At 39.1% G+C, this 14,446-nt stretch overlaps 1 protein-coding gene across 1 annotated transcript; it reads right to left on the reverse strand.

Moving 5' to 3' along the window:
* Positions 1-10,111: 10,111 nt before the first annotated feature.
* Positions 10,112-13,952, reverse strand: LOC116246227 (disease resistance protein RGA2-like). Its single transcript, XM_031617986.2, has one exon. The coding sequence runs from the start codon at positions 13,744-13,746 to the stop codon at positions 10,249-10,251; it is 3,498 nt and encodes a 1,165-aa protein (XP_031473846.1). The 5' UTR covers positions 13,747-13,952; the 3' UTR covers positions 10,112-10,248.
* Between the last annotated feature and the right edge of the window lie 494 nt (positions 13,953-14,446).

Below are 14,446 nucleotides of genomic sequence, written 5' to 3' on the forward strand. Positions count from 1 at the left end.
GTAGAATAGATAAATTGCATTTTATCTCACTTTTGCAAATTAGTCTAAGATGAAGCATTTTGAAATATTGATTTTTGAGTTTTGATTGTGGAAATAGCTTGATATATATTGATTTTCGAAAATGGCATGATTTTTCGAGATGATTGAAATTTTGGAAAGGTGTATTCCCAAATGGGTTTTGTAAAAAATTGAATTTCTGTTGTGGTTTTGGACTTGATGGATGTCTTTGTTTTGGATCTAGGGATTTCTTTTTGAAACCCAACAAGATTAGATATTTTTGTCAATTGTTGATTTCTGAAAATTTCAGAGATGAATGGGTTGGGACGGGTTCATTTCAATTGATATATTCCATTTACAATATCGACCACACTTAAATTGAGTGAATCAGATTCTTTCTTGGTGGAATCGATTTGATGAGACCTTGCTCATCCAAGGAGTAAGGAAACCATTCAGGCTTCACTGCTCTTCTTTTTCTTTGCATACATCATTAAAAATTCAATAACATAAACGAATGAACAACATTTTTTTCCAAGCCCATAGTAGGAGGACTCTTTAAAAATTAGATTTTCGTTTATGGAATAAACTCAGCTTGAATATGCTATTTCCCAATTTTCAAAAATAGAAAATTTAGTTTGGATTAGTTGTGAGAATGGCGATGCACATATGCTTTTAATATGTCTTTAAACTCTACCGGCAGCGAGACAGTCCATCAGTAAAATATAACTTTTCACTCATTCAAACAATTCGGCATGTGAACTAGTGTCTTCAGCCCATTAGAATACTCTACAATCAATGATTTGAGGGCAGGCATGTCACCAATTCTGGTGAGCCCATTGCACTGCTCTATCTCATGTACTTCAATGAAGGCAAGCTCATTAGCTCATGCAATGCTGGGCAACCAATGACCTATAGGTTGCAAAGCCTCCAACACACCACTTTGTTCAGAAGCACTAGTGACTTTGTCATCAACTAGTGTCTGAAAGTGTACTTCCAAACTGATTAGACCAAGCTTCTCCTTAAGTAATTGTGCTTTTTCTGCATCGGTTGCTTTTAATGTTCTCCCCAAACCTTCTATTGACAACTTCCCTTTTAGTTTATTCAAGCCTTGTAGTTCTCTAAAAGTGCAAGATCTCCAATGGCATTTGGAAGCTCGTGGATCCCACAGCCCTCCAATGACAACACCCTCAGCCACTTTAAATTGATAATGCAGGCAATATTAACTAAATGCCAATGCTCCCGAGGCACCATGCATGGGCAGCTCTGGATCCTGTATGATGCCATGAGCACTTCTTCGAAAGCCTTAGTGACCAACCTCAAAAGAATGATGACCAAAATACTCTTGATTAAGTGAAACTGAGGGAAACCGGTCTTATACACACCTCTATGTATGCATTCACGGGAGTGTGTAATGACCAAATTGCTGCTAATAAAGTCAAAAAATGAAAATTTTAATAGGATGAAAGGAGATTGTAAAAAAGTAAAAAGATTCGAAAGTAATTTCATTATCTAAAATTTTTAAACTACCCCCACCCCCTCTATTTTTTGTCAGATTGCATATTTATTGCATGCACAAAGTAGTGAGAAAAAAAGAGAGAAATTTTTGAATAATGAAATGTGCTTTTTAGTATTTTTACAAGGCTAACAAAAAGATATGAAAAAATTTAAAAGTGTAAAAAGTAGATTTCTTTATTAAAACAATTCCTAAAATACCTCAACCCCACAATCTTTCACCTCAAACGACTCTTAATGCTATTCATAAATATATGACCACATGAGTAAGTACAAAATCTCGACTTTTTAAATGAGCGATAAACAGTATTTTAAACAAAATGTGGACCACCTAATGTGTTTTTAAATAATAATTTAATGTAAATCATGTTTTAGGTGAAGTTTTATTTTTGTATACAAAAAAAAGGTCTTTCTACAGTCAAGATTTTGACGTTATAAGAGTCATTTATTTTTTATTATTAAAAAATATTATTAAAACAAGAAAAGCGTCCAAAGACGTTTTTCTCTGCCATGATAAATCAACCATGGCAGTTTAGAAATGTCACTTTAAGCTATTTGAATGACATGCTCTAACGGTAGTTAAAAAAGAAAAAAAAGGTCATGGAAATGTTTCCAATGTCACATTATATTTGCTATAAAAGGAATGGATTATGGAAAATGCAAATAAAAAGCAATCACCCACTCTACTGTCAATGGTGTTTTCTATGGTGCACTTTTTTTTTTTCCGCACCAAAATGCTTTCAGTGATATTTGAAGAGCTCCACTAAAGATTTGTATTCTTGTAGCACCACTAGCTATGAGTCAAAGATGGCTTTATTTATTCACTCATTTCTTTCTTTCTTTCTATTTCTTTTTTATGGCAAGAGGTCATCCGGGTGTTTGTTTGTTTTTTTCTCTATCTCTTTTTTTAAACATATCTCTTTAATTCTCTCTCCCTCTTTTTGTCTATATCTCAAAGTCTAAATTTTCAATTTCGACAATCTTTGGTCTAAAATCTATTTCTTTTTTATGTCAAGGGGTCAGCCGGGTGGGTTTTTTTTTTGGTACCTAAAAAATAGTTTCATCAATTTGTTTAACAGAAAATTAATGCAGGGGGTCTCTAAAGTAGATGTATGTGGGGGAGGAGGAGAGGTCGGTGGAAGTAAATGATAAGAAGGGTATTGGTATATGCTTTGGAAATCATCTGAAATAGCTATGGAATGTGATAAGTACCCATCAGGTCAGGTTATTGACCTGATAATATATATATATATATATATAATATTTTATTTAAAAATATTTTTTAAAATTAAATCAGGTCGGGTCCGATCCGAACTCGGGCTCAGGTTTTCTGAGTCAGGCCAGCCCCAGGCACGAGTTTTGGATGTCGGTCCAGCCTGGGCCCGACTGATTATATGCCGAGGCTTATTCTTTTCTTTCGTTATATGCCGAGGTTAATTCTTTCCATTCAAATTAAAGACTTTCTATTTTGTTGGAAACATAATATATTAAATATGCCATGAGAACATAAAACCGTTAGAGTGCATACTTATCAAATATGCATGAAAGAAGCCAAATTTTAGGTGTTGCGCTGTTTACAAGTAGGGAACTAAATCGCCATCTCCTTACTTAGTGGAAGTATTAATGCCATAAACACTTTTTGGGAAGCCTTAGCTCCTGTTTGAAAATGTGGCATTTTACTATAGAGGTGAAACTTTTAATTCGAATTTCAAGAAAATTTCCAGCAACAAACAAACGTGGGACAATATTTGTGCCGGGAGTTTTTCGGTGGCTTTAGAGTTTTGGTACCAATATTTGTGCCGGGAGTTTTTCGGCGGCTTTAGAGTTTTGGTACCATCATTCAAGTTTCACCGAAACAAGTAGAACTTTAATGCCAGGATTCTAAACAGTTAGAATTTAAGCAACAAGCACAAATAAACATGGATTTAAAATGCTTGAACAAAAGTTTCATATCATTAAACAATGTGTGATATATGGAAAGTAGAACTTTTATTCAACCTAAAAGGTAACCAATAATAAACATCCAGCATGCTAATACCATTTATTCAAACGTTACCTTAGAGATTAACCTTTCTTAGAATCTTACACTTTGCAAAAGATTTAAAAATTCGTTGCTTTCATATGTCCACCTGAATTAAAGAAAAAAAAACACACACACACACACACTATAAAATGCATGAATTATAAATTACTTGACTATAAGCAGTTTCCATACATTTTTTCAAACATCTCACATAATTTTGGAGAAACGTATATAGTGCTAGCTAGTGCACGTTCTTAAGAGTTAAGGATGTAAGCACGTTCTGTGAAGATGATTAACCTAAACATGAAAAACCAAAACTTTGAAGGCCGCACAAACAATGTACCTTTGTATACTATTCCCTAACTTTGGATTTTGCACCAATTAATCTGGGCCTTTTGCACCAATTGATGGATAGAAAACATAATAATATTTGAAATTTATTTTTTAAAATTTTCTTAAAGGAAAAAGGTGATTTTTAGTATCTGTACAGATTCACATGGTACTAGAACTGCTGATTCTGAATCCAATGTCAACTGAATGAGGTTAGGCAGTTGCTCAAGCAATTTCCATCCCAATCTTGCACTTGGGCAATTCAACACTGACAGCCTTTGCAGCTGAGTCACTTGACCCTCATGCCCTGCCAGCTCCTATAGAGCATCAATTAGGCCTTCTGTCTGCATCTTTCGGCAATTCTCAAATTTTGCCCATGGCATATCAGGGCATAGAAGTAAATGTCGTTCCCAATTGGACAAATTCTTCACGTTCAGTTTCTCAAGTGTAAGAAGGTGAGTAGGGAGCCGCTTCAATTTTTGTGTAGACACTGTTGCCTACACAAAAAAAAAAAAACACCCTCAGCTAGGCATACTTTATATATATATATATTGTAGCGCTTGGCTTTTGTTTTGGTAGAACGCGTCGGGTCAGGGTCCAGACCCAGACCCGAGCCCCACACGCGTGAGGAGCCCGACGCCACGGCCCGTCTCCCCTTTCTCGTTCCCCTTCTCCCTCGTTTCCCCTCTACGTCTCTCCCTTACCCACGGCCGGAGCTCAGCATAGAGAAGAAGAAGGAGACAGAGGTCGGTGCAGCAGTGGCGGCGGCGGTAGTGGCGACGGTGGCAGCGTGGGTAAGCTTCCTCTCTCGCCTTCTCTGTCTGCTTCTTCTCCTCCCTCCCACGCAGCCTCTCCCTCCTTCGTTAGCACCCCCTGCCACATGATTTATCCCTCTCCCTCTCTGCTAGAGCTCCCTCCTCGTCCCGTCCGTCTCCTCTTCACCATCTCCCTCTTTTGCCCCATTCGATTTCCCTCCCCTTTGCCGTCTTTCCCCTTTCTGTCTGAACCCTCCTTCCCTCACTCTCTTTTCTGTCCGTCTCTTTTGTCAGTGCCTTTCCCCTACCCTCACATTCCCTACTTGAGCTCTTCTCCCCATTTTCTATTTGTTTTCCCATTTTTCCCCAACCAAGAACTCTTCTTTACTGATTTTATCACTGTTTGATTGGATTCCAGTTTGGGGGACGTGTTCTTCCCCGCATAGCAGTGTTTAGAAGGCCTTGGTGTGGCGGCATTGAAGGATTTTAGCTGCTGGGGGACCATTTGGACTTGTGAGGTGGCTGCCGGAAGGATTGCAGCAGCCTAGACTCTTGACTTGGGGTGAGCAAGGCGTAATTGAACCCATTTTATTGTATAGTTTTCTTTGGAGCATGTATAATTATTGTTTGAGCATGCTAGAAGGTATAATTGATGGTTTGGGATGCATGCAAGCGACCTTGCTTTTGGGGAAAGTGTAGGATTATGATTTTTTTTAAGCATGATAGGTTGATTTTCAATGCAATAGGGAAGCATGGTAGACTTAGTGATGTTGTGCAGAAGCGTAGGACCGTCTTTGGTAACGCTTGGAGCACCTTGGTCGACGCGGGTGGTATGTGTAGGTAGGAAGGTGGTGTGCATGTTGGGATGATGCCTCAACTAAAGGAAAGTTAATGAGAAATGTGTTAAGGATGGATTGAGCGAAGCATTGGGTTTTGACGTTGGGTGGCAACGGTAAGAAGTTGCGAAGTGGCCTATTGGAGGGCTTGTAGGTCAACACTACCCGTCAACACCTTCTTGAGGCGATGGCATGTGCCTCAATGATTCTGTTTTGTATTTGTTTGGATTGCGAAGCTAACTAGTAGAAATCTGATCTTTTGTTTATGTTTGCAGGTACATCGGGCACGTCCCATCGACCTTGAGCTGTTAGATTTGAAGCTCGAGGCATTTTGAAGAGTTTGTGAGCGCGCCACAGGTATGGCGACATTCTAAGCAAATCCCTGCCTGAAGCAAATGTGTGATTGTGTGCTCCTATGATCATAGGATCCTAAGATTGTGATGTGAATTGATTGATTGTTTCGTGAATGAGTATATGTATGCTTGGATATATAACATGAACTATTTTGAAGGGCTATTAGTAGTTTGTTTTGAAAATGACACATTTGCATGTTCATGGTAGAATTGATAACTGTTTAGGACAGATGAGGCGGGGTATCGAGTCGAGTGCCTCCTTGACCCCAATTGTGCATTAGATAGCATCATAGAATGATAACTGCATAGGACAGCTACGAGCCAATCGCAGATCGAGACTACTCTCTGTGGTTTGGCTAAGTTTTTAAAGATGTGATTGATGCTATAATTGACATGAATGTGTATTTTGTTGCATATACATTGCCGTGGGTAATAATGCAAATGAATGGATTGGAGGCTAATTGTACCCATAGTGTATGACGGCTAGTTATGACTATTAGTGTTATGAGTAGACCTCGTGTGGAGGCATTTGGAGGTGTGGGTGCACTCGTGAAGTGTATCAACCTCATGAGCTAGCCAGTCAATCTGTGAATACATTCTTCTAATGATAATATTGAATGATTAAGAGGTGAGAGGCCAGTGGGATGTGTCTGTGTGTTTGGGAGACATCCCGTTCTCACCACTGGTCTCGCCTATCGGAGCGCAGGCGGTGCAAGGCCCCAGGGTACTGTTGTGTGTTGTGCTTGGAGCGTTGGGCTCCCGCCTTCTCAACCTGGGTGTCTTAGGGAAGGCTGAGTATCTCTCCTTGGACTTCACACATCCATGGATGAGTGCTCTACTGCTGCAGTGGATGAAATGGATCCATACTATTATGGGCCACCACGGGGGTTGTCTCTCGGCTGTAGACTGCCCATGGTGTGAACGTGCTTGTGTTGCACCCACAAGAACTGTTAATTTACTAAAGTCAATGAAAATGTAATGTATATGATTCTACGTGACCGATCTGCATGTGATTGATGTGAAAGCATGTGATTGAAACTGTGTACTGTAGCCATTGAGTGGCTTGTACGTGTCATGCTCTGACACGACATGATGATGAATGATTTTGATAATTGTTTTCTGATTTGAGCCCTATCTAAGAGGGTTTGGTATTTTCCTGGCTTGTTGCCATACTGCGAACGCTATGCTTTCAGTTGTTTCTTTTTCAGGTTTTAGTAGATCCGGGGCAGCAGGTTGAGCAGATGGCTTCACTCACGTCCTACTGGGGAGGTTTTGGGATGTGTCTTTTGTAGTGCCGACGTGTCTTATTTTTGTTTTATTGATATCTTGTTTTTGTTATACATCAATTATATAGTCTGGGGCATTTTTGTTATACATAGATGTGTTTTTGTATGAATTGAAATGATTATATAAATGAAAATTCGCCCCATTGTTTTGAATTGCTTGGCTCATCTCTTTTGAACTGTTGTGTAGTTGCACCTCGATGTTTGATGTTTAGAAAAAAAATGTTTGAGTGTCAAAAGGTCGGGGTGTGACATATATGGATGTATGTATATAATTGGTAAACTTGAAAGCGATTAAACTTTTGGATAAATAGAGCAAAATGACCAAAATATTAAATTATAAATAACATTGAAAAATATGAAAATAAAAATCTGGTAATTGAAAACTTTAAGGGAAGTGAAAAACGAAGAAAATATGCAAAAAATAAAAAATATAGATAAAGTCCCCCTTTGCCTCTGCTATTGCCTCGTGCAATGTGTGGATAGGGAGTGATTCTCAAGACAGAGTTGGGACTCCGCAATGAGATTTTTACAGTTCAAACTGATTTGCACGTGTAGAATTAACATATCCGTTAGTGCCATTCGTCAACATGAAGCCCCAAAACATACCATTTTTTTCATTTTTTTTTCTTTTCTCCTTTATTTCCCTCTCCAATCATCTTGAGACTCTTCGTTTCTTTGCGGTCTTCTTCATTGATTGGATTCTCATGCGAAATTCTTTGGAATCATCTCGAGATTCTTCATTCTCCTTTGTTGCCTTCTCCAATCATCTTGAGACTCTCCAATCAAAATTAACATACAAATTCAAGAGATCACAATGCATAAGAGCATGATGAGTTAAAAAACCATGATTTTGCTTCTTGAAAATATGTTTAAAAAATGTGACCTTTTTTAACATAAAAAAGTGGGTCAAACATACCTATGACCTTATTGTTCGCACACCACTCCCACGGTGTGAGCTGGGAAGTTTGCACGCGAAGCAGGAAAAATCAAGTTTTGCTTAAAAAAAGATTTAAAGAGAAAGGGAACCGCCCTTGCCACCTAACAGGGGAATCAATCTAAGGTTTGAGTTTTCTCAAGCTTGACAAGAAAAAGATCCCAAAAATGGGAATTTAGAATTGAAAATTGAGAAACAGAATATTGGATTTTGAATGGAATTGGGGATTGGGTAATTGAAGCTTTGTTTTTGAAACTGGGATCTTGGAATTGATAATTAAAAGCTTGGGTTAGACTTTAAAATTTCAAAGATAGTTTCGATTTTGGCATTTGAAATTTAACTTGAAAATTTTTGGAAGCCTTGGAACCGGAATTCAGTTTTGAAGCCAAAATTGAATTTGGAAAAATTGGATTAGATAGTTGAAGTCTAGCTTTAATTTTTCAGAATCGGATCTTTAAAATTGAAAATTTGGGTTTGGAATGGTTGGAACTCGATCAATTCAGAATTTGTGAAAACATCTTTGGGTTTAAGATTTTGATATCTGAATCTAGTTTTGGTATTTTGAGAGATTTGATTTTATTTGGTTGGTTTTGATCTTGAAATGAGATCAGAAATATGGAAATTGAGAGTTGAAGTCCAGTTTTAGGAGAAAGATCCAGTGGAATCGTTTTGAAATTGATTTTGAAAGTTGGGGTTTTATAACCATGTTGAAAATTTTGTGCTTCTACATCAAGATAAGCAAAGTGCTTATGTTTTTGTTGCAATATGATTTAAACATAGAAGCAACTCCAACTTGATTCACTTAGATTTTAGTGAATATGAGTGGCATGGAGTGAGTGCATGTATGCATGAAATAAACTGCATGTATATTCATCCTTTGCTCATGCATAATTAAATTTGATCTCACATAGACATAGGTCCACCTTAGAGGTAGAAAATATAAGACATTCCCCAAGCCCATCCTTGATGTGGAGGAGGACATAAGCTTAGGTTTTAAAATTTTAATTTTGGAAAGAGGATTTAAAAATTCATTTGATAGGCTGATTTCAACTCATTTTTTACTAGTTCCTAGGAAAAAGGAATTAATTTGTTTGAAAATTTGTAGGATTTGAGCTTTGGCAAATTTTTTCTTTGGGTAGCAATATCACTTTTATGAATTTCTCTAGGATGAGACGTTTTGAAAAATTGATTCTTGAATTTGGTTTTGGAAATAGCTTGATATATATTTTTTGTAGAAGGTGGCATGATTTTTGGAAATACGTATTCCCTAATGTGTTCTGTAAAAAATTGAATTTCTTTTGTGGTTTTGATCTTGATCAAAGTCTAAGGATTTCTTTTTAAAACCCAACAAGATTAGATATTTTTATTTGTGGTCGAACAGGGGAGGCAAGGCTGGGCTTGACTTGAAGGTAAGGAGTAGGTGGACGCCAAGCAAATGATGCCTTGGGCAGGGAACGTCTTGAGCAGGGGTCGCCTTGGGCAGGGGACTGCCTTGAGCTGTGATGGGGATGCCTTGGGCACGAGTTCAGCTAGCACTACAAAAAACCTAAACATTACTGACAACCACATAATGTCGGTGAACATAGAATGCATGTCAGTAATGGTTTTACCGACATATCGATACACTTTACACAAGCGTCGGTGTAAGGCATCACCAGCGCAACCTAAACATAGGTAAACATTGACTATTAACATCATCCTCTCGCATTGATAATAATCTATTATTTTCAACATGTTGAAAGGCTGTAGGACGATTTAGATGCTGCTGATATTGACCCAAAAGCTTATCTTGATCATATTAATGGCCAACTTGGGATTTTATCGTCAACTAATTAATCGAGGCCTTTGTGCACCAATTGATGGATATAAAATAAAATAAAATTTGAAATTGTTTTTTTAAAATTTTCTTAAAGGAAAAAGGTCATTTTTAGTATGTGTACCGATTCAAGCCAAAGGAGATTGCATTTGTCATTTTTACATGGTACCTGCTGGTATTCACATAACCGATGTTTGTTTTCAATCACCCCAAAAAAAATCAGAGGATCATTCTGGGTAAGTTAAAGCAGCTAGACAAGACTCTGTTGATGCATAAAAGGTACGCCAGTTCAGTTCAACAACATTTCAATTTACCAGACCCAAACCAAACAAGAGGGAGAGGAAGAAAGAAGAGGCATATGTAACCAAAATAATTAATTACAATTTGTCTTCGATTTTCAGTAACATTAGCTATATATGTGTAATCTTTTCCCAAGATGGTCGATTAACTCCTGCGGCAGATGGAGTGCAGGACATCTGAGAATTGTCAACGATTGAAGGTTGGAGACGCAGGCGATCTGTTGTTGCTGTGCATCAGAGGGACATGTTGTTCCATTTTGTTGTTGTTGGGCAGTAATAGTATTATTCACCTCCACCACAGACTTCAGATTGGGGAAGTACCAAAGCGCTAGGTATCTCAGTTTGGGGAGGCATTGCCAGTGGCCTCCCAAGCTGATGTCCTCGGAGAAAGAGTGTAGGTACAATACCTCCAGTTGAGAGAGACCCCACACCCACTCAGGCACCCTTCCCCATTTGAGCCCATCAACATTTGTGTTGTCTCTCAAATCCAGATGTTTAAGGGAGTATAGAAATGCCGATACTTGTGATGGCAATGGCGATGGCACTAGTACTGTTGATTCTGAATCCAATTCTAAGTAAATGAGGTTAGGCAGTTGCTCCAGCAATTTCCATCCCAATCTTGCACTTGGGCAATTCCTCACTGTCAGCCTTTGGAGCCCTGCCAACTCATCACTCAAGCCTTCCATCTGCATCTTTGGACAATTTTTAAATATCCCCTTTCTTAAGCATGGCATAGAAGTAAATGTTGTTTCCCAGTTGGGCAAATTAGTCACCTCCAATTCCTCAAGTGAAGGAAGGCGAGTAGGGAGCTGCTTCAAAATGTTCAGGTCAGACAACTTCAACGTCTTTAAAGCTGGCATGTGATCATCAGCTACTTGCTCTACCCTCCCACATCCCTTCACCTCCAACGACTCCAATGCTGGCAAGTCACCTATCGTGTTGAGCCCATCACACCACTTAATGTCCAAGGACTTCAGCAAAGGAATGCTTGGCAATGCACCCAATGTTGGGCATTCTCTGACCTCCAATTTTTCCAATGATTTAATTCCTATGACTGTTGCCCATGATGGGCAACTTAGCAGCGACAGTGTCCGCAGCTTCTTATAATTGGTATCCAAATACCACACAGGCCCATCTCCTTTATAACCACAAATTGCCAACCTCTCTATGCCATGCGGAGGCTCCAAAGCCTCCAGCAAACCCCTCTCTTCAAAAGCACTACCCACTCTTTCATCCTCTTGCTCCTCAAAATAAATTTCCGCTTTCTCAAATTTTGGGAACTCTAAGTCCAATTCCAAAGCCCCTACCAATCTCCTGTGTTCAGTAAGGCTACCGAAGACCAATTCCACACCATTTAGCTCATGCCTTTCCTTAAGATGTACCTCCTTTGCATCCATCACTTTCACCCTTCCCCCCTGCAAACCTCCAATTGACAATTCCCCCTTTAGTTTGTTCAAGTCTTTTAGTTCATTAATATTGCAACCTCTTGTCTTCCCTTTGTCATCGCATACCATAAACCTATGCAATGTCCGTAAATTAGTAAGCTTCCCCAGGCCTTCAGCTACAAATCTCAATGACCTTGTCCCTTTCAGGCCAAGATACCTCAAGTTGCACAGTTCACCCATTTCCTTCGGCAATTCTTCAATTCTACTTTGACTTAAATCTAATGTTTGCAAGTTATAGAGTCTACCGATTGAACTGGGCAACCATCTCACGTCAGAATAGCTTAGATCAAAATATTTTAGCAGTGAAAGGTCTTCAATGGACTTTGGCAGCTTATCTCTGCTATATTCCCTCAATGACAACACCCTCAACCACTTGAAATTGGTGGTTAAGCGTTTAATATAAACCAAATGCCAGTTTGACTTGGAACCAAAATTGGAATCGACCAACAATGTGTGCAGCTTATTTGCTGCTCCCGAGGCATTAAGTTTGTGCACTTCTGCATCATCTACACCAAGTAATGATAGATGGCGGGTGTGCTTAGTAGTGGAGACATGGCTATATTCCTTTCCACCTATATATAAGGCAAGGTCATGCAAAATGTCATGCAATTTGATATTCTTGTATTCAGTTTCTTCAATCATGAACCGGTTTGTCAGATCATTAATCCATTGGTTAGCAGTCACTTCCACATCAATGCCTTTCTTTTGGCCAATTAATCCATGCGCCATCCATTGCATGACCAATCTATGTCTTTTTATCTCATAATCCTTTGGATAAATGCAACAATATACAAAGCAACTCTTCAAATAATGCGGCAAGTCATCGTAGCTCAGCATGAGACCAGGAAAAATGCTTCCACATATTTCAGAGGATGATGATGAGGCAGGCATCTTCCATTCCCAGATCTCACTCTTCTCAACGCTTTCCCAGTCATCCTTCGTCATCCTTTTTGTACGCATTAAGGATCCCACCGTCTGGACAACAAGTGGAAACCCACCACACTTCTCCACTATTTTCACCCCTATAATTTTCAAGTTGTGACTCTCCAATTCATGTTCTTGTTTCAATGCCACATGCAGAAACAAGCTCCAACTTTCGTCGAAAGACATTTTTGGCAATTTATGCATTTTAGCACCAATCCCTTGGGAGACTTCTACTTTTCTACTGGTGATCAAAATCTTGCTCTCTTTTGCACCTCCCAACAGGATGCCCTCTACCTCTCCTTCCCACCAACCCAATTCCCATACATCATCTAAGACCAATAAGAACTTGCTCATTGACAGCTCACTCTGTAATCGTGTGCACAAATCACTGAAGGAAGTGACACCCTTAAGGGTTTCTCCTTCAAATTCCTTGCATACCTCAATTAGTATCTTTTGCAGCAAACCCGTACGATTTGGATTCTCTGAAACACAAACCCACCACCTGCGTTTTCCAAATTGTTTTTCAACTTCATTAAAAACCATTTTTGCAAGAGTTGTTTTCCCAATCCCGCCCTGACCTACAATGGATACAATAGAAACACCATCTTTTCCTGGCACACTACTCTCTGTAAAGCCTTGAAACAAGAGTTCTTTTACTTTCTCTTTATCATCCACCCTTCCCATGGGAGGCTGTGCAGTACTTGTGAGATGGGTTGTCTCTCGAGGATTGTCATGTTCACCACCAACAGGATCCTCACTCTTAACTTTTGGTGTTGTGTTGAGCAAATCCATCATTTCCTTACGTTGTTCTATTTTATCAAGCTTTTGGTTGATATTTTTAATATCATTTGCAAGTTTGTAGGAAGCAGATACATGTTCCTTGAAGCAAGAACACATAGTGGTCCAGGGCTTGCTTACCTTGTTCCATGAAGTTATAGGATGCTTGTCACTTTTGCAAAGTGCAATTGTGGTTTGGTATCTTTCGATTATGTCCTGGGCATCATACAAAACGTCCTTCAGCTCTGCCTCTAGATCTCTGTTGCGCTCGTTGCTGAAAAATGGCTTTCGCTCCACGACTTTGATGGTCTTTTGCAAGCGTTCCAGCTTCTCCTGGAGCTTCTCGAGTTCGAATTTGGCATTCCGGATGAGGTCCACCTTGTCTTTCAACAAACTCGTTACAGACTGGAACAGATTAGAAACAGCTGCTTCTGCAAGTGCATCGATTACTATTGCCATCTTCTCCGGTTTCTCAGTAGGTGGAAGAGGAAGAGGAAGAGGATAAATTTTCAAGTGGAGGGGAAGAAAGGCAAAGAACTAAAGATAAGGAGCAAGTGGCTGACAATTACCATTGACTTGAAGGCTTTGGCCCTCCCCTAATAAAAATCTAGCTGAGGGACTGGGTAACTTTAATTTGCTCCACCACCACCACATGATCGTCTTGCCAGTAGATGCAACAGCTCTTCCCCTGCCTTCAATTTACAAAACATGACAGCAAGTGGTTTTAACGTTAAAAGACATCCAGCCCTTGGGTTCCACGCTCTTTGGCCAATTTCGTACTGACTCTTTCTCTCATCAGTAGGGTGACCTGTTTTTTCTCTTTAGTTTGGTGAAACATGTTTATAATACTGGAGCACATCACAAAAATACTCAACTATACATTTTTTTTTATCTAGTTGCACTAAAGAAGAAATTAAATTTGTTAATTTATTTGCTGCTAAATAAATCTGGTGGGAAGATCCCCAACCCAAGCCTTCTACATCTCTTAGAGTTCCCCATTTCAGGTTCATAAGATTTGTTAGTCTTTTGTTTCTCTGATTTTATCATGTAAAAATAATTTGATATATACAATCCTGAAACCAAATGTATTTCCATATTGGGTAAGACCATACTGTAGCTACAAACAATTCAATGGAGAACAAGACGATAAACAACAGGC

The sequence above is a fragment of the Nymphaea colorata genome, chromosome 1 (assembly GCF_008831285.2).
Source record: "Nymphaea colorata isolate Beijing-Zhang1983 chromosome 1, ASM883128v2, whole genome shotgun sequence".
NCBI classification, from domain to species: Eukaryota; Viridiplantae; Streptophyta; class Magnoliopsida; order Nymphaeales; family Nymphaeaceae; genus Nymphaea; species Nymphaea colorata.

Excerpts from the sequence above, each read along its gene's own strand:
- LOC116246227 (XM_031617986.2), bottom strand. The coding sequence starts at position 13,746 with ATGGCAATAGTAATCGATGCACTTGCAGAAGCAGCTGTTTCTAATCTG.